Genomic DNA, 24,233 nt, shown 5'->3' with positions numbered 1-24,233 from the left:
AGAATTAGAATGGAAATAAGGAAGTTAGACCTGAGAAATGGACCAAAAGAAACTGGCTACCAGTGATACTTTTCATTTCTGAATCAAGTAATATCTGACTATAATAGCATATTCATTTGCATGAACTAAAATATTTTTCCATTTTATTTTCTTTCAATTTGAGTTGAGATTTTTTTAAAATTGTAACTTAATTTTTTTAACTGATACATACCATTTTATTTTTTAATTGGGAAAAACCCTATTTTAGGAAAGAAAGCAGGTATTGAGGGTACTGAAAGTGACAATGATTGTAATAATAGCAATGATTGACTACTTAATTTATTCATTAAAACTAGGTCATCATTAGCATTTAAGTATTCAGACTAGTTTGCTTTCAGAACAATAAATATATACTCCCTAGTGTACTGTTTAACAACTAGCTCTTTGAATATTATTCACACATGAATACTATGTGATATTTTTGCTTACCTTAATGAGTAAGACAAAAGTGAAATAACATAGACATATATTGACATTTTGCTCATTTGTTAATGATGAGTGACTTTTTGGGTGTTTTTTTGTTTGTTTGTTTTGTTTTGTTTTTTTGTTAATCCTCACCCAAGGATATTTGTTCCCATTGATTTTTAGAGAGAGTGGGAGGGAGTGGGGGCAGGGAGAGACATCCATTGGTTGCCTCCTGCACATGCTCCAACCAGGGCGGGAAATAGTACCTACAACCTAGGTACATGTCTTTGACCAGGAATCAAACCCATGACCTTTTGGTGTGCAGGCTGACACTCTAACCATGTAACAACACCAGCCTGGGCAATATGAGTGACTTTTTTACTCAATCCAGATAATAATTTTCAAATACTGAAAATAAAGTTCTCAATTTTTGTGCTATTTATAATTAAACTAGAGGCTGGTGCATGAATTCATGCACCAGTGGGGTCCCTCAGTCTGGCCTGCTGGATCAGGCTGAAATTGGCTCTCCAAAACCCCCAAAGGGTCTGGAATTGCAAGAGGGTGCAGGCTAGGCTGAGGGACCCCACAGTGCATGATCAAGACCAGGGAGAGATGTGGGAGGTTGGCCAGCCTAGTAGGGACCCTGGGAGGGCTCCAGGGCATGTCCAGCCCGTCTCGCTCAGTCCCGATCAGCCAGACCCCAGCAGCAAGCTAACCTTCCGGTTGGAGTGTCTTCCCCTTGGTGGTCAGTGCACGTCATAGCAAGCAGTTGAGTGATCTTAGCATATCATTAGCATATTACGCTTTGATTGGTTGAATGGCCAACTGGTGGACAGGACATTTAGCATATTAAGCTTTTATTATGTAGGATAGTTACAGATGCAGCACACATTTTAGTTTAATCCATATTACTAATGTTTTCTTCATCACTTTCTTTAAGTCTGGACACTCAAGAAATGAATCACACTTTCATTCTTAGATTTTGCTGATTTCCATGATGTATGAAAAAATCTTTGGAAAATAGAATGTATGGAACATTCTATTTATGGTAAAATCCTTCTACCATGGTCAATTCTAAGTTATGAAGGTGAGATCAGCAAATGCTTTGAGGTAACAAAATATTTTATTTTATCCTTAGTTCATGATGTCTGAAATCAGTAAATGGAAGTATTAAATTTACCATATTAGTTAATAGCTCATATTTCATATAAAGCTTAAACCTTCTCCCCATGTTCAAATGTAGGACCAGTTGCAAGTGAGCCATCTGCTGTAGAACACAGAGGAAGCATAGTTAGCTTTCCTCATTCTTTTTTTTAAAATTGTTGACACTATTACAGATGTCCCCCAGCTTTTCTCATTCTTGCCTACCTCCTCTCACACTTACTCATTGCTGTTTCTGACAACCAGGAAACTTCATGGTTGTAAAACTGGTACTACTGTGAAAAGGTTTGAGATGCCCGAGCCTAGAAGATGCCAAAGGTATTTCTGTTTCTTACAGGCACATCGATATTTCCCTTTTTGCACCATTAGAAATAATGGGTCAAATTTCCCGTGATGAGGATGACACATTTTTTTTTTTTCTTTTTCATCCATGTGATGCTTGTCAAACTTGATTTGTTCTGTTGTTGTTGTCTTCGTCTGTTTGGGCAGTGTACCCATGTAGACTCTTTCTGTTCTCCTCGGGAGTGAAAACAACACCAAGCTCACTCTCTATCCCACAAACTTCTCCTTTATTCCATGGAAAACACTTGTGCATGTTTTTATCCAGATAAACTCTGCAAGTGAAATCCAAAAGCCAATCTCAACACAAGTTTTACTCTTCTTTCTCCCTTTTATTTTTTCACCCATCTCTTCTTCTTTTTTTAAAAAATCTTTATTGGTGAAAGTATTATTTCTCTTATCTCCTGGATTTCCCAGACAGAAATCAGATACCATTCTATTGTACTGGGCTCACTGCTAGAAACACATATCATGGTCAAGTAGCCCATAGAAATACCATTCACTACAATTAAACCTAGTAGCTGACATTCCTCTTCCTTTCAAAATGTTCCCTTTGGAAGGATGAGTGCGTGTGTGTGTGTGTGTGTGTGTGTGAAGGTATCTAGAAATCTTCACACAACATCATTTGTCACTCTCTAATCTCTTGACCCTCTTATGTCCTCACAGTGTGTTCAAGGGACCTGTAACTGATTTTTTACATCATTCTTTATATAGTCTACATATAATCTGGTAATGACTTTATAAATCAGCATCTATTAGCTTTTAGTACTTCAAACAACACTTCTATGTATGCATGTTCACACCATAAATGTGTGTAACGTCATTGGGTTATTTTTAATCCACTATCAAAAGCTCTTCTCATATCTTATATTCAAACAAAGGAAAATTCATTCTTATGTCGGTATATGTTTGGTACATATAGGGACCATATATTCATCACATTTGAAAATTTAAAATGTAGAAGAAAAAATCATAAAAGATGAAACAAAAACGCATTCTATTGTTACGCATATGGTATCCCCATAACTTATAAATATTTTGGAAGATAGTCTAAAACCAAGAAATATTTCTAAAAATATTCATTTTCAGTGATGCACAACAACTCTAGTTGTTTATGTAAAATCCACTTAAATGATCTCCCTTTTACTTTGGCCCAATGCAAACAAAAATGTGTAGACTGACAGACTCTCCTTCACTGGTGTTCTCTTCCCCTCTCTCCTTACTTTATAAATTGTGATCATCCTTTCCTCTCAGCATGTATAAACCATTTTCATTTTAATGGCAGCATATGTTCTATTTCATGAGTATTTTTTTCCAGAATTAATCCTCTATCATTGAATATTTGGGTGGGGTTTTGTTTCGATATAAACCACACAATGATGAACAAATTATGTGTATTACTTATGTTTATTTTTGTAGATAGATATACCCCCTTCATTAACCAAATAATATTGTCACTTTTGGTATGCATTTGCATTTCAACCGGTATTAATCCTGAAGCCAAAGGTAAACATTCTTAAAATAGAAATTCAGGTATCAGTTAATGGGAAAGCAATATACTTGGGTTACATATTATCCTCCTCCCCCCCTTTTTTTTTCAGAAAACCTAGTTTTGGATAATTGCCTGTGACTGCATACTATTAAATCTGAGTCAATTTTTTTTGTTACGTATATGATAAGCCCTCCCCACATATAAATATTTTGGAAGATAGTCTAAAACCAAGAAGTATTTCTAAAAATTTTTATTTTCAGTAATTCTAGTTGCTTATGTAAACTCCATTTAAACTTCTCACACAGGGTAAATTAGGTTAGCAACGTATCCAACAGTCTTTCTCTGTGTTACATTGGTTCATTCTGGATTGTTCCAAAATTATTAGCAAGAGGATTATGAAATAAACAAGTAAAGAAGATAAACAAAATAGAAGTGTGATGTTATATTATTTTTTAAATTTCAGTTCAGGTTCAAAAATAGTGTATAGGTATTTAAAAAATACATATCTCAGGTATTTGATCATTTCATCCCTCCTAATTCTGAGGATATTCTGCACATTTTAGAGAAATACAACAAAGATCTAGAACATACTTACTTTTTAAAATAGAAATAAACATTATGATAAATGACTTGCTGGAGAAACATTTACATTAAAATGTAGACAAGTTTTTAAAAAGTAACTGTGCTAATGATACGAAGCTGGCATTTCTACTCTTATTTAACATCTAGACTCTCTTAGCTACCTGTACATTTGGTAATATAGTATTAAAGATAACTGATTTAAAACTAAAAATGTACACTTTTAGAAAGCAATGATCTAGAATATTCAATACAATGCACAAAATTGCAGAATTTATTTTATTACCATAAGTTGGGAATTTAAAAATTAGACCTAAGATTTGCCATGTAATCATCTTTAAAAGTGATTTTATTACATTTTTTCCCCTTGAATAAGATTGATTCTCTGTGTGGTTTGTTTAAAAAATGTAAACAAATCAAACAAACAAACAGCAACAAAAATAAAGCTCAAATTAGTTCTGTTATTGAAAAAAAACATGTAATAAATTCCCTTGTGATGCATGCATATGCAGCAAAAAGAAATAAATCGGGTCAAGGCAACTTTTAAAAATTACCAATTACATAATATTTAGAGAAGCAGTGTTTTACTTCATATTTGATATCAGAGAATGGTACTCCGTTGCATAAACCTTTCATAATATATATTATTGGAGAGGAAAAAAAAAAAGTGATCCTGTGCCTTTAATTTCCCTTTCTGAGAGAGGGAAGGCTGCACACCACTGACAGGCTCACTTGTTCCCGTCTTTAATGTGCAATCTGTTTTCTCCAGCGGAGGGCACTCAGTGTATCACAAACTCAAGCATTAGCACCAACAAGCTCTGAGCATCATCAGTCTCTGGAAAGCCTTCTGAATTAGACAAGGGCTGCCTCTCAGCACAGCTACAAAACACTTTAAACCTGACCAGCTAAATGGATAAACCTAGCCTGCATGGCTTTTAAACTGGGGTCTCAGGCAGCACAGGAGGCCTGCTTGCTTCAAGAACTGAAAAGCCAGAGGATGAATTGCTTTATCTGGGAATGGCAAAAGCCAGCACAATAAGGAATGCCAGGTATTCTGAAGATTTTCTTCTCTCTCTTTTTTTTTTTTCCCTCTCTCTCTCTCTCTCTGTCTTTTTATAGAGAAGTTGGTTACCTTCAAGATGGGCTGTAGCTCTTTCGCACAGATTGCCAGTTACTGCTGATGGGTCTCTGGTGAATCACACAATGGTCCTCAGAGCCTAGAAGCCCTCCCCGCACCCCCCTCCCCCCCAGAGCTTCCTTCTCCCTGCCCCCCATCCCACCCCATGCTGATTTTTTTCATATATGTATATATATTTTTTTGCCCGTCCTCTCCGGGGAAGTTTGTATGGGGCTACTAGCTCACATGCGGGATCAGGATGGTGTGAATGACAGCCGCACTGTGTCATGAAGGTGGTGGTGGTTTCGGCACAAGAGACCAATTAAGAAGAAAGCTGAGAGAGGGGGGAACCGCTTTTGGATGACAAAGGATGGGTAAGTGAACTTTTGTTGTTTCCTTAGCCAAGCTGATCCTCTAGGCTTCCTAGCCTCTGTCTCGGCGCAGCGTTAGCTGATAAAAGACGGGGGAAACAGGCAAAAAGCAGCAGCCTCCGAGTTTGCCAGTTGACTCACTGTAGTTGCTATTATATTTTTAGATCATTTTCCTTTCGGTAGTTTCTTTAAAATTCGTAAATGCATATCACGGACTTAGACTCGAGAGACATCTCTTTCAGACTGTCTCTTCGGTATGCGTACCCACAGCTTGGGAATTGAGCATGAGATAAACATTGTGTTTGCTTCTATATTCTTGATAATATTAACCGTGCGTGCGTTTCTGGTCGCTGTCAGGAAGGTGGTTAGCACTTTGCTGCGTTCCTGGAGGGGTGGGGTCGTTACTTTCTCAGAGGTCGCACAAGGGCTTGTTTTATCTTTGAGGCTGTATCCTGACCACAGCATCCAAATTTCCAGCAGTCATTTGCCCGTCTTCTTTTTTCAAGTGTGACTGCCCCCCCCCCCCCCGCCCCCCTTCTCCTGTCTGGGAGAGCTGGAATGTATTTCAATGAGTCTGTAGCTGGCAAGAGGACAGAGAGCAAGATCGGGTTTCAAACAGAAAAAAAAAAGACTTAACTGGTTGAATAAAAGGAGAGGTTGTTTTTTGCTTAGAGGTTTGGCTGATTGCCTCTCGGTTACAAATATGAATATTTAAGGGGAATATAGAAACCGCAGCACACAGTAGTTTTTTTCCCCTTCCTACCACTAAGAACTAATAAATCTCCTGTTGACAGGGTAAAGAAATCCCTTAAGATGCTATGACTTGGAAATGCAGCCTCAGTGCCCATAGATTGCAACTTTGTAGGTTTTCAGAAGTTAATGGAGGTAGGGGAGAAAAAAAAAAGTCCGCGAGACGTTTCAGCAGGTTGGGATAGGGGGGAGGGAGATGGTAGCTTGCGTTTCTCTACTTGTTTATACCCCACATTTGAAAAAGCAACTATGTTAAACCTAACAGTAAAACGAACACTACGCGAGCTTATGTTTCACCTTATGCAGATATTTTAATGAGAACCCGAGGATCTGAACTTTGGAGTGTTTTGTGTTATCAACAGTCAGGGTCCTGAGCTGTGCAGATCACTGGGCAGGAGAGCTAAGGCAGGCAGATCTTCCTAATGTTGAGTATCTTGACTAATTAGTCTTCGTACCACGCTTCATTGGCTGCCCGTGATGGTCCCAATGCCGTTTTCCCAGAGCTCAAACATTGTTTTTCTATTATGCAATAATGATACAATTTCAGGCAGGACAGACTTGGATTACCTTGACATATGACTGAAGCTCCTTTGCCAAATCACATCCTGCGTGCTCAACTAGGAAAGATGTACAAGCATGGGGCTTTAGGAAGTCACATTTTATTTTTTCCCCCCATTGCCAGAAGACTTGGTGCTCCTGCGTTTAGTATTGGTATTCAACACTGACTTGCCAAATAATACTGTTATTAAAATGTTGGCATTCAGCGATAAGCCAGGCTCAGGGCTTTTCACTGCTGATGTCTGCATGAACTCCTGAAACTCGGGAAAGAAAGCTGTTCTCGGTTCCACAGCCCTGTGGTGGTTTAAAAATCAAGGAAGAACGAATGAAACCTGATAGCTAACATGCCGCCCCAGAGACAAGAAAGCTTTCAATGTTAAATGCATGGTTCTGAAATCAACTGTCCCGTCACTGCACTAGAGGAAATGCCCTTGATCTTGGTATGCTGGGGATGCTTTATATGAATAGCTTTACAATGTGCATTTGTCTTCTTTTTAACATTGTAGGTTTCCGTTTAATGACGCAGCTGCGAGGCATGCGCGTGGTGCTAGCACTACTTTCCACACTGCTGCTTGTTATGTTCACGGGGGCTCAGAGAGCTTGCCCAAAGAACTGCAGATGTGATGGCAAAATTGTGTACTGTGAGTCTCATGCTTTCGCAGATATCCCAGAGAACATTTCTGGAGGATCGCAAGGCTTATCATTAAGGTTCAACAGCATCCAGAAACTCAAATCCAATCAGTTTGCTGGCCTTAACCAGCTTATATGGCTTTATCTTGACCATAATTACATTAGCTCGGTGGATGAAGATGCATTTCAAGGCATTCGTAGACTGAAAGAATTAATTCTAAGCTCCAACAAAATTACCTATCTGCACAATAAAACCTTTCACCCGGTTCCTAATCTCCGCAATCTGGACCTCTCCTACAATAAGCTGCAGACTTTGCAATCGGAACAATTCAAAGGCCTCCGGAAACTCATCATTTTGCACTTGAGGTCCAACTCACTCAAGACTGTGCCAATACGAGTTTTTCAAGACTGTCGAAACCTCGACTTCCTGGATTTGGGTTACAACCGGCTCCGCAGCTTGTCCCGCAATGCCTTTGCTGGCCTCCTGAAGTTAAAGGAACTCCACCTGGAGCACAATCAGTTTTCAAAGATCAATTTTGCTCATTTCCCGCGTCTCTTCAACCTCCGCTCCATTTACTTACAATGGAACAGGATTCGCTCCATCAGCCAAGGCTTGACATGGACTTGGAGTTCCTTGCACAACTTGGATTTATCAGGGAATGACATCCAAGGAATCGAGCCGGGCACATTTAAATGCCTGCCCAATCTGCAGAAATTGAATCTGGATTCCAACAAGCTCACCAACATTTCCCAGGAAACTGTCAACGCGTGGATATCATTAATATCCATCACTTTGTCTGGAAATATGTGGGAATGCAGTCGGAGTATCTGCCCTCTATTTTACTGGCTGAAGAATTTCAAAGGGAATAAGGAAAGCACCATGATATGTGCGGGACCTAAGCATATCCAGGGTGAAAAGGTGAGCGACGCCGTGGAAACCTATAACATCTGCTCTGAAGTCCCGGTGGTCAACACAGAAAAATCCCACCTGGTGCCCCAAACTCCCCAGAAGCCTCTGATTATTCCCAAACCGACAGTCTCCAAATCTGACCCCGTCCAGCCCACCCTGGAAGCACCCAGCGCCTCCCCGGGGTTTCAGATCCCCGGCGCAGAACAAGAGTATGAGCACGTTTCGTTTCACAAAATCATTGCCGGGAGCGTGGCCCTGTTCCTCTCGGTGGCCATGATCCTCCTGGTTATCTATGTGTCCTGGAAACGCTACCCCGCCAGCATGAAACAGCTCCAGCAGCACTCTCTCATGAAGAGGCGGCGGAAAAAGACCAGGGAGTCTGAAAGACAAATGAATTCCCCGTTACAGGAGTATTACGTGGACTACAAGCCTACAAACTCTGAGACCATGGATATATCCGTTAATGGATCTGGGCCCTGCACATATACCATCTCTGGCTCCAGGGAATGCGAGGTATGAACCATGATCCTCCTAAAAGCATTTCTACTGCGGGAAAGGAGAGGTAAATGTTTGAAGCGCTTAGAGGTGTCTCTAATCACTAGAAAAGATTAATGACCCTGTGGCTTTTGGGTTTTGCTCAGTGTGAAAGGTTACTTACTTACATGACGACCACCAGGAAATTGACTGCTTTTATTTTATTTTATTTTTTTTTTAATGGTTGAAATTTGAAGGAAGTTCATTCAAGGATGAGATTAAGTTGGAATAAAGTACTATGTTACAACATCTTTTTTTTTTTTTTTTTTTACCAGTTTGTATACAGGGGTTGGACTTAACACACACATACACACAAACAAAACTATTCTAACTATTCTAAGATTTCTGTCTGGTTCTTGTTAGACTTTTATAATGGAGTAGAGAAGGAGAGGCCAGCTTAATTTAAAAACACAGTGATTTTACCAAAATTATAGGAGGTAACGAAGATTTAAACCAAAGAGCAATTTATCCAAGGGTTGATTTTGTTGTAAATTTTTAGTTTTAATTAAAGCATGCTACAGGGATCTCACAAGGATAACTGTTTTTGTGTTACTTGCCATTTAGTTATTATACCAGCATAGAGAATGTCAGAGGCCTACCGTGTAATTGTATGAGGCTTTTAAATATGTCTTCCAACCTTCCTTCCTTCCTTCCTTCCTTCCTTCCTTCCTTCCTTCCTTCCTTCCTTCCTTCCTTCCTTCCTTCTCCCTCTTCTTTTTTTGTTTTGTTTGTTTTTAATTATCAGACATAGATCACTTTTCAAGGGTTTTCTTAAGTGCTGGCTATTTGTATGCAATCAGAATGAAACTTAAGTTTCATTTTTGGGCTACGTCCCCGGAAAATAAAATCAGGTCATGATGTTGTGGATGATTTAGCAGTAACATAATGACAGGCAAGACAGGGGTGTTTGCGTGTTGCTGTCATCCCCCCAAAAATGATCTGTATTCTTGTTAAACTTATCCAAAACTACGTGATGCAAATGTATATAAATAAAAAGAGAGAGATTTGAGTTCTGGGTACTAGCCTTTCTGTGACATTTGCCTCAAATGAAGGCATTTCATGTTACACTCTTTTCATTTTCATGAGACAAAGTTTGCACTCAGTTTATTTATTTTAAAGATCACTTATAGGAACATGTTTATGAATAGAAAAATAGCCACAGGTTTCAACTTGTCAGTAAGTAATACTGGATACAAATTATTCTTTTCTTGGTAAAATTGATCAAAAAGTGCAAAGACTGTAACTGCCAAGGCCTTGTTGCTGGAATATAAGAGTGAAGAGAGGTTAAGTTCTGGCACTAGCGGTCTTAACATCCAATTTTAGATGATTACATTTTCAAAATAAAGTTTTAATGAGTAAAGACTTTGCTCTTTTTAATACTAGTTATAACAGTTAAAATGTAATTTGTTCTTTGATAATGTATACCCAAATCTTTCCATAGTCTAAATGTAGATGCTAATGCAAATGTTTTTCAGACATATACTGAGTTTGAAATAATCTCCAACTCAGTATAATTTGCAATATTGAGCTATTCTTCACAGAGTTCATTTTCTCTTATTTATTTAGTCCATGACTGAAAGTGAGAAAAGTAACCCCAGATAATAAATTTCCCAAAAAAACCTGTATATGCAATTGCCCTTAAACATTAAAGAGAATAAAAGATTTTATATAAAAGTCTATATAAAGATGTCTTTATTATAGTCTGACACTTATATGTGTATATTAGTAAAACAAGTTCACCCTGTTTTAATCTAGAGTTTTCTTATAATTTGAGATCCGTGTAAAGGCTAGTAGTATAAAAAGGAAGGAAAATCCATTTCCATTTATTCATTTTCTCTTGACTTTTGTAATAGTATGGTGAGATTCTTAAAAAACTTAGATCAAGAACAATGGATCCAAAACTTTTCCAGATTATTTTTTCAAAGACCCTAGGTATCATAATCGGAAAAAGACAAAAACTCATTTTATCCTGTGAAAGCATGAGTGTTTAAAAACACAGTTTGATGCTATATATCCTATGGAGATTGGAGTTTATGATTATGAAATTGCAGTGGCATTGTTGGGGATGTACATGGTGTTAAGGCAATAAGTAACGAAGACTTTAGTTAAATGTTATAAGAATTTGTTGTGTTAATATGGCAGCCCTACTGAAGTAGACCAAACTCTACGTGCCCTAAAAAGTAGAAAGTAGTAGACTATACATTTAAGACCATAACTCCCTTTCCATTATAAGCGGTCCAATCAAGCCACATTTAAATGACTACTAAATTGTTTTGAAACATAAGCCACCACTATCCCTTTCTGACAGGTTATAGTGATAAGTGGATATAACAAATGAGGGAAAGCAAATTTTTAGAAATTTTTATGAAAACCATAATTTTCTCTTACTTCTTGGTCACCCTGGAGTAAAATTTCTCCTGTTAAGAAAACTTCTCTGCAATATGAACCCAAGCAAGAGGAATGATCTGCCCAAGATAATGATTTTTTAAGACAATAGAGGTATGCTAAATGTAATTCTGGTGTTGTTCATAAAGCTTACATATCAATAGAGAATCATAATATATTTATAATTTTTTGAGGTAGCTTTTTTTAAATTCAAAATGTTAAACTGTACCCAACAAAGCCATAAATATTTAACTAGAACACTTAGCACCAAATGCTAATTTTCTAAGATAGTGCCTTGAAAAAAGTTTCATTAAATTGAATATTCCACTTCTACACGAATGTCATATTTAGTTATCTAAATAGTGAAAATATTCATTTTGTATATTTCTTTTAAGAAGAAATTAAAAATATTAATATTTATGATAAGAATGATGTCTGTGAGCCACCACACAAATATAGCATGCAGTTTACAAAGAAGTAAGTTGGGCTCTATTTTTTACAAAATTTAATTTTGACAAGTCCATGTGCACATTCTCTGCTAATAAATTGAAGGGGAATATTTTAATAAGTTAGGCGGTAAAAATACCTTATATCTATAAAAGAAGAATAGAGTAGATAGTTATGAATAATTAATATGATATATGGCACAACTCTGACAGATACATACTTCTCAATCATCATACTTGGAGTGGATCAGTGTGCGTGGTTGAATTGAATCATTTAATTTGTCCTCACTATGTTGTCAGAAAAGACAACTTAAAGCCAAAAGGACACAGCTTTGCCTAAAACTTTGTAAGGTGTCATTAAAAGAGGACATTTCTAATGCATACTTTGAAGATAGCTTGTGAACTTTTGCATAGCTTTATCTCATTACAAAATATATAGGATCGTGAAGTCACTTCATCTTGTGTACCAAAATTTTACGTAGAGGTGATATAGGACACAGTCTTGAATACCTGGTTCTTCTGGGATGTGTTTATCAACTGGAAATAGCAAGGTCCTTTATAAAATTAGTCATTGGGAATATAGTACAAGAGAGAACATTTCAAGTTTATATTTTGAATTAAAAAAAAGAAATTGGTAAAAATGAATGAAATCCTCCATCCAAGATTTTTAAGAGTTAAGTTATTGAAATATAAAGTTTAATGATCCCATAGTGCTAAAAGTACTGCCATTAGGCAAATGGGAGTATAGGTGACATTAGTTATATATTTTCTAAATACTTGATATTTTGGTTATATTCTTCAGAGTCGAGTAAACTATAAGTATATTGGTTGTTATTAGGGGCTTTTATTCTTCCTTTCACTGCTATGCAGTGGGTTGTATAGACCATTACTAAAAGTTTATATTTATTGACTGTATTGGGTCTGTTTCAAACTATTGACCTAAGGAAGTTATTAACATCTTTCTACACTTTAGAAGTTGACATTTTCAAGTACACTGAATGAATTTCGAAGAACTGAAAAGCATAATATGTTCAAAGAGGATTCTAATTAAGCAGAATCAGTATCATTGAGTTAAATTTACACATTACCAATATAAAGTTATAGAAAATAGACTTTATTTTGGTGGCTATCTACTGTTGTATTATGTTAAAATGTTATAATTGAAATTATACTTTGTATATTTATGTGTGTATATATATATATGTGTGTGTGTTTGTATGTTTTCAGAGAGAGGGAGGGAAAGACGAGGGGATAGAGACAACATAAATATATTTCTATTACAATTTTTGTACATTTTGAAGAATTGACATATTAGTTAAAAAACAAACAAAACAGTTTTAAATTACCAGAATTTGTTAGTCAGGAACATACTTCTGAAGATGTATATTTAATCCTCTCTAAAATTAGAGGTATCTCATGTCTAGATAGTCTACTATTCTTTCTGTAAAAAACAAACAAAAAGGATTTAAACTATACATGGTCATATTTGGTGTGACTTTGGACTGGTTCCTTCATTTTTCTGTGACCCATCACTGAATCGAGTCTATTCAACTAGCACAGTATAGCTCAAATCAAAACATTTCTCAGATCAGTAAACTTTGTAAAACTTCTCTGTCCAATCCCAGGACTACAAGCGCAAGATGGGAGATGCTTGAGAAACTGAACTATTTATAGTCATTGTCAAAGAGAAAAAAAGAACTTGAGTTAATAAAAAAAATGGCCTGCTTCAGGGACAAGTACTTTTCACACACCCATATGTGAACACATATGCACACATGCAGAGACAAACCCACACATTTAAAAATATCTTTTAAATTTTACCAAGTAACTAGTTGTTTTGACAGCATTTAAAGTATTACTTCTTTTTTAAAAATCTATAGTCTGAATTTGATGCAATTAAAGTCACTTGTGAATAGCGTTTTCAGAGTGACAGCTGTCAAAAAGGCCTGACATTGCCAATTTAGGAATAATTTAAAGTGACGATAAAGGGTTCAATTTCTTTCCCTAAAATTAGCTCAGATTCACAATTAATAGACAAGGTTATAATAACTGGTTACTCTCTAGGATCCCAAGTTGAGATGCCTTAGGAATATATAGCTTTTGAAACACCCCAGTAATATTCACATCATTCCTGGATTTTTCTTCTGGAGACTTTTCTATATTCAATAGAATCTAGTCATCCTCATTCTCAGTAACTACATTTATAGATAACTTTATGCTTTGGAAGTTGTTCGGTAATATCATTGGGGATAGTGACTCATCAGAATTTTCATGTCTCTAGAGTTTCATGAGTCACTAAAACAAAATGAAACAGTGGCAACCTGTATATCACTAGATACTGGGAGTTTTGAAAATTAGTATGCCTTTGTATCAGAAAGAAAACAAAACATCAACAACATGAAAGTTAGGTTGAATATGTTTTAAAAATTAAAATTGCCTTTTATAGTACCCAAAGAACTAGAATTCATTTGGTCAGTTTAATAAAATCTCCATATTCTTAAAATGAAAAAGAATTATGAGGGTATTTTTCTCATGCACTCATAGTACAGAAATTTTAACTGTAAAATAAGACAGGTTGCAAAAAACCCCCCACAAAACAGTATTTTCTATGATACCAAAATCACTGGCTTTTAAATGAACTGCTTTAATATCCTTGAAACTGCTTGATATGTGCAAAGGCTATGATTTATACTCCTGCTAAATGGTTTAAAAAATAATGCTTTCACTGTCAAGATCAATTAAGGTCTAAACAAATGTGGGGATAAGTCCTTTAAAAGACAGAAGTTAAACTTTAAGTCAAATCTTACCTATTATATAATACCCATAAATACAAAGTTTGGGAATGAAATGATAACAAAGCTGATACATGTTAATGAAATATTAAAGTAACGGTGACAATTTTTAAAAAATCAGAAAAAATCTTTCAAAAAATATGAATAAGCTTGACTAAAAGGAAAACATTGAGCAAAAGCTGAGGCCTGGATATCAGATAAACAATAAACACATGTATAACTAAATAAGATTATGATAAAATTTGACATTATCGTTTGTACGTGTAAATGAGATATCTTTATATTTTAATATTATATAAATGGTATTTTTAAATGTAAACATCAAAGTAACTGAAATATAATTGCATTTAAATAATTATGTAAAATTAAACATCCATATATTCCCCATAAATATTTCTAAAAAACTGAAGCGTATATTGCACACAGTAGAGTAATATAAATTATACTTTTGAATAAGCCCTGTTCTTTTCTAACTTGTTCAGTTCACATGAATTACCTCAAAAGTAAATATTTGGGGGAGACCTTAAAGTATTTAAAGAAGTCAAAATAAGTTTGTTTATTCTGTCATTACCTCCATTTATTGTGATTGCTTTCTGAATTTTCACATCTACATCACCATATCTTGGAAGATTATCGTCTCCCCCTTACTTCAATTTTTTGTGTATGTACTGAATTTTCAGACTCAGAGTTAGGGGTAAAGTTGTAATCATTAAACCTAGCAAGAAGGTTCATTTTTTATTCTTTTTTTTTTTTTAAATATAAAGTTTTGTAGTAGAAGAAAGTAAGGTGCAGTAAACATTTTTATCACTTTGGTTTAAGAGAAAATTTTAAGGTAAACAAAGTAAATATAATAGCAAAACAAAATTTTCTACACAAATTTACAATTTTAATTAATGTTTTAATGGTTGGAATCTTCAAATCTCATTGAATTTAAAAATTAAAATGTATATTGATTTTTATAGTATGTTTTGAGTATTTGATGCAGACGAGAGAAAAGTAAATATAAATGGGTTTATTTAAGAAAATTCACTCTTAAGGTCTCTGTAAGCAAATCTATACTTTCAAATGGGAATATAGTTGTGAATTAATTCCATGTTGGGGTTATTTTTAAATTTATAGCAAGACAATATAACACTAAATTTGAAATAGCCAAATGATATAGACAAAGAGGGAAAGTGAAATTGTTTTATTTTGGAACGTTAATGTATAATTTATAGTCACTGTATATTTTCAGTTTTAAAGAATAACAATTGTTTTGCTGTCTTCTTTTAAAATCAAGCATCGTCAGATAAAGCATTAGAATTATACTTTATTTCAATTTATTTAAAACTGTTTAAACAATTTATTTATTTAAAACTATTTAAACAAACAAACAAACAACAAAAAAAAAAAACAAGCAACATTCCTTGGTATAAATTCTATGTTTACTTTTTCAATTCCTCCCTCTTTCAAGTCACTTTCCTGAAACATTGGTTCTTTAATTTTTTCCTACATATCTAATTATTTGTGGTGATGGGAACTTTTGCAAGTTGATTTTTTGGTTTCTTTTAACTAACTCCTATCAAATACATTTATGTTCAAATAAAGTCCTGAAAACATTGCTTGTTTGTTTTAGCATAAATTTGATCATGATGCATTTCACTATTAAGTATTTGATATTTATAAATTTTAGTTGATATCAACTATGGTTAAGTGTTTCAAATAAGACTTTAAAAAAGAAAAAAAAAAGAAATTAATTATGCCTGAGTCTTTTTTAGTGTGGTCTCCACAAATGAAAAATTGTTCTTTTCTTCTGTGCTTATAGGTCTGGAAAAGTGATAGCAAAGAGGTCAGCCTTAAAATAGTTTTAGGTTGATGGTCAAACCACAGCATGGACCAAAATTGCATTGGTCCAGTGGTTAGATCAAGGGGTGAAAAAGAGGTCTCAGAGATTTGAAACTGACTCACTTTACTTCTGTAATATTGGACAAGTAAATATAAATCTGACCTTTCTGTGATATAATTTCCATCTATTGAACTGGGATAAGAACTTTCTAAATAACTTGTTGAAATGAGTAATGAGCTACTATTCAAAAACCACTCTGAACTCCTTCAAAAAAAAGCTTCAGTGTAAATATAAATGATTATTAGTCACAAGCCCTACTGTCTACTGAAAAGTGCAAAATACAATGTGGCTGTATTATTTTCATTGTTATTATTATTATTATTATTATAATGATGGTTATAATACTCCCTGATGTAGAAACAAGTGTTGTGGTTACATTTTTACTAAAATGAATAATAAACCTGACCTTTCAGTCCCTTGTCTGAGCTGTAAATATTTCAGTAATACCCCAGGATTGTAAAATACTCCATTGGCTGAGCATATTATTCACATTTTAAAGAAGCAGCATTTACAATTCTTTTATTGGTATTAACTCTAAAGAGGAATTAGCTTATAGAAAGAACTTATAAATTTCCAATCTGATTATGTTTAGAGTCCTTAGGTTCATTTTCTTAACAAGTGGAGGCAGTTTTAATTTCCCCAAAGTGTTTATTCATGACAAGTGGGAATTTTTAAACAATATACAGGGTATTCTTAAATAAGAAGTTAATATGGGATTTTAAGAAGACTATTTCTCTAGAATGTATATTTGCTTAAATATAATCTGAACTCTTATTTTTTGCATGAGTATATTATACAAGTCCTATTTTTGTCCCAATGCCTGTAATAATATTTTAATTTGAAATGCATTTCTTTTTAAATATCCCCATAGAATATGTCTTGTTACTATTGTGTGCTATGTAATAGAAGGTACCACTGGGTACATGTCCTTAAGTAAAAAACAGAAAAAAACCCTTACAGACAAAAAAAAAAAAAAATGGCAACTCTACTAGAGAAGACTACACATTGTGTTCTTTGTGATTTGAAAGACAAAAGTAAAGTTTGGATTCTGCCAGTTGTTGAATATGTCTCCTCCAATTATGCATTTTGGAGCTAGGGAAATAACCACAGGATGGGTTTCTGGGCCTACTGAACCCACTGTGAAATGGACCTGAACTAAAAGTTCATTAGTGGCCGCGAGACCCCAGTCTGACTAGGGGACCACAGCGACATTTGTGGATCTCCAGGAATTAGTCACTTTAGAGGCAGGTTCTAGCCATCCTCCAAAGATCACTCTACTTTCCCCAAAGCACAGTCAGCTTGGTAAATAGCTGTATGTGCTTATGGGGAAGGCCAGGGATAGACGTCTATATGTTTGATAGTTCAGTAGGGTCTCTCCTCAAGGCGATCTGACCAGCCATTCGTTCAGAAGGCTCTGGATCTGTAAACTGCCTCGTCTGGGAACTGCTTATGATGAATCAATATATAGACAAGAATTTAGTAGATCGATCATATACTTGTTTTTTCCTCAAGTACTTTTAAAAATTATCTTTATTGTTGAAAGTATTGCCAGTGTCCCCTTTTTCTCACATTGGCCCCCCTCTCCCCCGGGCCTTCAGCCCACTATTTGTACTTTTTATCTAAGGACACTGTGATTAAATAGACAACATCATATGTGGCTTTTGAATTGAACTATTTGTATTACCATTTTGATAGTGTTGTCGCTTATGATAACCAAGCCTATCTTGCCTTTGGCAATGAAATGCTGGTACTAGGTCCATGCCACCCAGGGATCTCTTTTTCCATTTGCATTTAGGGATGCCAGTAAAGTGGTAGCTGGTCCCACTGTAATTTCTGACCTGTGGTAAAGAGTGATAGCAGAGACATTAATCCTGATATTGCCTTTCTCAGTCTCTTTCCCCTCTCCGGTTGCAAGGTTATCAACCAGGTTTACATCTTGAGACATGGTCTATAGTATTCTAATCAGATTTTTTTTTAAATTGGAGAATCATTTCTTAGACTCTAATCATGAAACTTGAAAGATAAAATATGTAAAGTGTAAATGTAATTTTTTAACCTTTTGCAAATCGTAATTCCATTTGGCTCTCTATCTACTCATGGTCTGTCTTCTCAAAGGACTGGAGAAAAAGAGAATTTTAAATTACTCTTTCAACCCTTTGGCCCTTTAACTTTGGGATAACCTCGGGAATGTGTGTACAATTCTCCACTCAAAACATGAAGATTGGTGAGGACAACAGCATCCATTCTCTCTCATTGCATTTCTTATTGAAAATTCTTGTATTAATTTTGTCAGACTATTTCTATTCTATTAATGCTAAATAGTAAGATACATATTATTTTGAATTATGAACAAGTATAATTTTATGGGTCAACCTGACATTTTACTTTCTAATTATAAATGAATACTTGTAAAGAAAATATTGAAAGCATGAGGTTATTTATAAAAATAAATAAAATAATTATAAAATATTTCCATTCTGCACTAATGGAAATCATTTAAAATCTGCTACATTTTCTTCTGTCATATGCATATGTATATCTATATGGATATTGATAAAAATAACTGGACATTGAAAACAGTATACATATATTTATATACTATAACTTTGAAGTTCAAATTTTGAGATTACAATCACTTTTTAAATATTATCTTCTGAAATTACATCTTTAAGATGTGTCATGTTTTACTTATGCCTTCCTTTTGTTAGACATTGATGATGCTTTGTTTCACTGTTATAAATATTTCTTAATTACCTCCTCATCAAATAGATTACTGGAAGAGAAAATTCATAGTTAAAAGAATGAAAGCTTTAAAGTTAACTCATGTTAACAAATAACTCTCTCAAAAACATATTTGTATTACAACATGCATTGTACAAAAGTCATCATTTTCCCATCTGTAAAGTAATGTTATTTACTCTTTTTAAATTTAAGAAGTAGACACATTATATGTTTAATGTTTAATATTTATATTTTCAGATTTAATGCAGTAGATTTTTTCTGTATATGTTGTATTATTGAATTTCTTACTTTCAAATATGGTATATTAAGTCCATGAGTCTACAATAAACTAGTTTTCATTAATAGATTTTTTTTAAAGGCTTTTCCCATTCAGTGTGTAAGTAAACACTGAATTTTTTTTTTAAATATATTTTATTGATTTTTTTACAGAGAGGAAGGGAGAGGGATAGTTAGAAACATCGACGAGAGAGAAACATTGATCAGCTGCCTCTTGCACACCTCCTACTGGGGATGTGCCCGCAACCAAGGTACATGCCCTTGATCTGAATCTAACCCGGGACCATTCAGTCCTCAGGCCGATGCTCTATCCACTGAGCCAAACCGGTTAGGGCAACACTCACTGAATTTTGATCATTTCCTCTGTAGGCTTATTTTTATATTTAATTCTTTAAGCTACCTAAAATATTCTTTAGTATATCATTTGAAACATAGACCAATTTGTTTTTTCTTACTAAAACACAATTTTAGTGTGTTTTACCTAATATTAATGTAATTTTTATATATCCATATCATTTTTGTGAATTCTGTATTCTTCCCATAATTCCCAATATTCTTGTATCAGTATTATATTTCTACACTATGAAAGTTTTGAAATACATTTTAATTTTTATAAATCCGTTATTTCTACTAAATGTCATATATTTAAAAAAATGATCTCAGTCATTCTTTGCTATTAGTATTTATAATAAAATTCTACATGTTTTTCTCTGTCTTTTTGTTTCTGAACATATACATACAAAATTTATTTTGACTGAGATTATGTGGTTCAATGAATCCAAAAGGAAATAATTAAATTTCTACAGTCATTAAAAGGAATGTTATGGATGTTATGTTATAAAAATTGCATAAAGCTTCATTTATATTACCCATTTCATTAACCCCAATACGGATGAGTTGATTTGCTTTATTTTAAAATTCTAATACATATATAAGAACATATATGTGTATATATGTATATATAATTATTATCAATGTTTTCACCAAATCAATACATATTAAGCTATTTTTTGGAAATTTCTAGTTAAAAATAATTTTGTAAAGTAGGAAATGTGTTAACTTTCTAATTGTTCCTTTTTTATTTACTTAATTTCTACATTTTATTGATTAAATCTTCTAGAAAAATATTAAATAATTATGGTGATTAAGAACATATTTTTTCTCTAATTTTAACAGACTACCTCCTGTGATTTTATCCATCTTGTCATTTTATTTATTCGTTCACTAGGTTATCAAAAATGTATTCTGTATCCATATTATTAGTAGGTGTTAACATGGGACTTATTGCTGTATTTATAATAATGAATAAATATTTTATTTTAGGTAAAAATTTATAACATTATCTTATCTATAGTTTTATTTATAAAATAAACATCAGGGTGAACTAGAAGTTTTACTAAAAAATCTCTTTTTGGCATGTTGTTATTCTCTTTTTGCAAGGCATGTCTTTTTTCCCACTTTTTAGTGGTTTTTTTTTTCCAAATATATTTTATTTTTTCCTCATATATATCTTGCAAAATTTCCAAGGTAAACCTTAGCTTCACACACAGAAATAGGAGAGCTCTTTAAGAGCTGTCACAGAATCAATCCTAAGAATGATCGAATTCTGACAATGGAAAATAAGCTTGCAGGTTTTAGTTATTGAAAGTATAAATTATATATTTTTATTTCCTAATGTTACATGTTACTTGCATTATTATAGTTCCTTTCATAACAGTCTTTCTTAGAACAGCTCTCATTGAGTTTATTTTGTTTTGTTTACAATTTTAAAATCTCTCTTAATAAGGTGGTTCAATTGTATGTCCTTTTTATCAGTAGTTATATTTAATAATTTATCTTTTTTCTAACAAAAATAGTTTAAATATGGTCATTTTATTTTCCTTGAAATTTAAAAATATCTACTATTTTGTAGTACCTTTTTTGGACATAATACTGAGAAATATTATGAATTTTATCCAGATTTATTTTCCTTTTTGTGTCTTTGAATCAAATTGTTAAAGGATAGTTTTTTAGAATACCCATTTTCTTGAAAATGTTGAAAATATAAAGACTTATTTTATGTAATAATTACTATTCTTAAACATCTTCTCTAGTTATATATTAGTTCATCCAATTACTATAGATCACTATACTAGAAACAATAAATGAGGCAGGTGCATTCCTTTGAACCCTGCTTTTATGATCCAGAATAAAATCATTAGATCATTATATGCACGTTTTCCTTAAAATTTCTTAAATATATAAAATTCCTCTAGTTTTTTTATATTTTAGTTTCATCAATTATTTTTGTTCATAATTGCTAAAGCTTTTAAGATTTATTGTTGTTTTTTAAATAGAATTTGAGGAGAATTACCTTCAACTTATAGGGAATTATATCAATATTCTATTTCCTAAGGTATAACATCACCTACACCTGAAAGAATCCCTCCACTAATATTCTTTGACATTCTAACTAATTTTACCTTCTCATTCTTATATTGCATTTTGCTTTCTGATATGTCGAAATTATTTCTGTGATCTAGATCAGGGGCTGGCAAGATATTTCTGTAAAGGACCAGGTAGTAAATATTTTAGACTTATGGGACATAGGATCTCTGTCACAATCACCTAAACCTGCCATTGCAGCATGAAAGCAAGCATCTATAATAATAAAAGCATAATATGCTAATTAGACTGGACAGCCGAACGACCTTCTGGACGACCTTCTGGACAAAGTTGTGGCTGCGAGGGCCAAGCCCGTTGCGCGAATTTCGCGCATCGGGCCTCTGGTAGAAAATATATAAAGGAAGGGTACATCTGTGTCCCAGTAAACCTTTTTTACAAAAAATGAGTAAGCTGGATTTGCCTCATGCCTTAGTTTGTTGATTCCTAATTTAGGTAATTTTTATAGGTTTTATACACACTGGATTATCATCTTTCAAAAACAAACAACATAGAATTTTCTCCTTACCTGACATCTTCCTCTCCCTTATTCCCCTCTTCATAGAAAACCTTTCCAAAAAATTCTACACCAGTCCACATTTCCTCATCCATCACCATCTTCTTCAACCCGCTATAATCTGTCTTCAGAGCCTATCAAGCATCAAAACAGCTCTTGCTAACATTACCACTGACCTTATTATCACTAAATGGGATGCTCTATTTTTACTCTTTGCTTTACTTTGATATCTCAGTAGCATTCTACACTTGGTCTTTTCTTCCTTCCTTAATTGTTTTCCTTCCTGGAGTTACATTCTCAGACCATTCCTTCTTTCTTTCTTTCTTTTTTTCTTTTTTGTTGAAAGTATTAAACATGCCCTCTCTTTTCCCCATTGACTTCTTCTCCCATCCTGCCCCTGCTCCCCATCCCAGCCTTCACCACCCTATTGTCTGTGTCCATGGGTTATACCCATGTACATATGAGTTCATTGGTTGATCTCTGCCCCCACCCTTCCCCTGCCTTCCTTCTGTGGTTTGATAGTCTTCTATGTCTCTGGGTCTATTTCCATTCATCTTTATTTCTTCATGTTCCTTTTCCATCTCCCTTTAAAGCTCAAATTCCTTTACCTATTTTCTTTATGGCTGCTTTTTCATATTCTTATGGCTCCTTCCTGTACCTCCTCTTTTGCCCTATACATTTATATTCATTCTCTCTTTCTAACAAATTTACATATACAGCATGCATTACCATTTACATACAAAGAATAAATGTTATTTCCCTATTGCTTGACCTCTTCTCTGAGTTCTGACATGCATACCAATTTTCTGTTTGGCATCTGGTTTCAAAACTAAGAAATGCCTTAAACCCATTTCCAAACCACACCACAGCTTTTCTTTCCAAGCTTGTTTATCTTTCACTGGTTCCTGTCTTGTGAATGAAGCTATACATTTCTGCAAGTCAGAATCATAGGATTCTCCTTGACCCCATCTTCAACCTCACAATCCATAGCAATCTACTATGAAGTTTTGTTGGGCTTTATCTCTGAAGTATCTCTCAAATCCACCCATTTCTTTCTAACTGTCCTAGTGCCACCTTCTTGTCCTATTTAGCCTCTCCACATCAGCTCTTGCTCAGTTGGATTTATTTTCTGCACTGCTTACAAAAGGGCATCTTTCAAAATGAAAGCTGGGCATGTCACCCTCCTTTATTTAAATCCATTTAGTGAAGTCCTGTTGTTTTTAGGATGGAAACTAAAACCCTTAACCTCAAAAATTCTGAATAATCTGGCTCTGCCTTCATAGATTCTTCTCACTTCATACTCCTCTTGATCGCCAGTATCTGTCCAAGGAAGCCTTCCCACTCTCTACACTGGCTTCCTTTAATCCACTCTTATTTGCCATGCGCTCCCTTTGACAACATCATTGGATAAGGCAGCCCAAGAATGATGCATACTCCACTTAGCCATCTCCCATTCATCACCTCCTAGGGAAGCCACTGCAGAAACCCTTGCATTGTCAAACCACACTATTTTATTCATGCTCACTACCACCTTTTTTTTTTAACACAATGATTTAACTAATGTCCTCCAATTCTATTTTTTTTATTTGAATCTAATTTACCTAAGGGAAGGTAATAGATGCTTGCTTTTGTTTGACATTATACCTCTAGTGCCTTGTTTCACATCTTCTATAGAATAAAAACTTCATAAATGAAAAAATAAATGATCGCATTTTCAAATTTTACTTCCATGCCTTTTAAAAAATAATAAGATTCTCTTCTTTGAAAAGTTTTTACACATTTTTATCTTGAAAAATTAGTAAGGTTGTTCACTAGTTAAAGTATAAAACTATAAATTAACTTTATGGTATGGACTTGGGAGTAGCACATTTTTAAATATACATT

General features: G+C 34.2%; 1 protein-coding gene across 9 annotated transcripts in view; it reads left to right on the top strand.

Annotated features, from left to right (window-relative positions):
• LRRTM4 (leucine rich repeat transmembrane neuronal 4) overlaps window positions 1-24,233 on the top strand; it is a 932,627-nt gene that overhangs the window by 238,348 nt on the left and 670,046 nt on the right. For 3 of the 9 annotated variants that reach the window (XM_070429578.1, XM_070429579.1, XM_070429580.1), the window contains one exon: window positions 7,318-8,864. In XM_070429578.1, coding sequence (XP_070285679.1) covers window positions 7,318-8,864 — 1,547 coding nt within the window. Of the gene's footprint in view, window positions 1-1,423; window positions 1,555-4,427; window positions 5,065-5,134; window positions 5,507-7,317; window positions 10,536-24,233 lie in introns of those variants that run through there. The other 6 variants (XM_070429582.1, XM_070429585.1, XM_070429583.1 and 3 more) reach the window with 5 other exon arrangements.

The sequence above is a fragment of the Myotis yumanensis genome, unplaced genomic scaffold (assembly GCF_028538775.1).
Source record: "Myotis yumanensis isolate MYYU_CA2020_CCGP unplaced genomic scaffold, mMyoYum1.0.hap1 SCAF_11, whole genome shotgun sequence".
Lineage (NCBI taxonomy): Eukaryota > Metazoa > Chordata > Mammalia > Chiroptera > Vespertilionidae > Myotis > Myotis yumanensis.
This window is presented reverse-complemented; position numbering and strand designations above follow the sequence as displayed.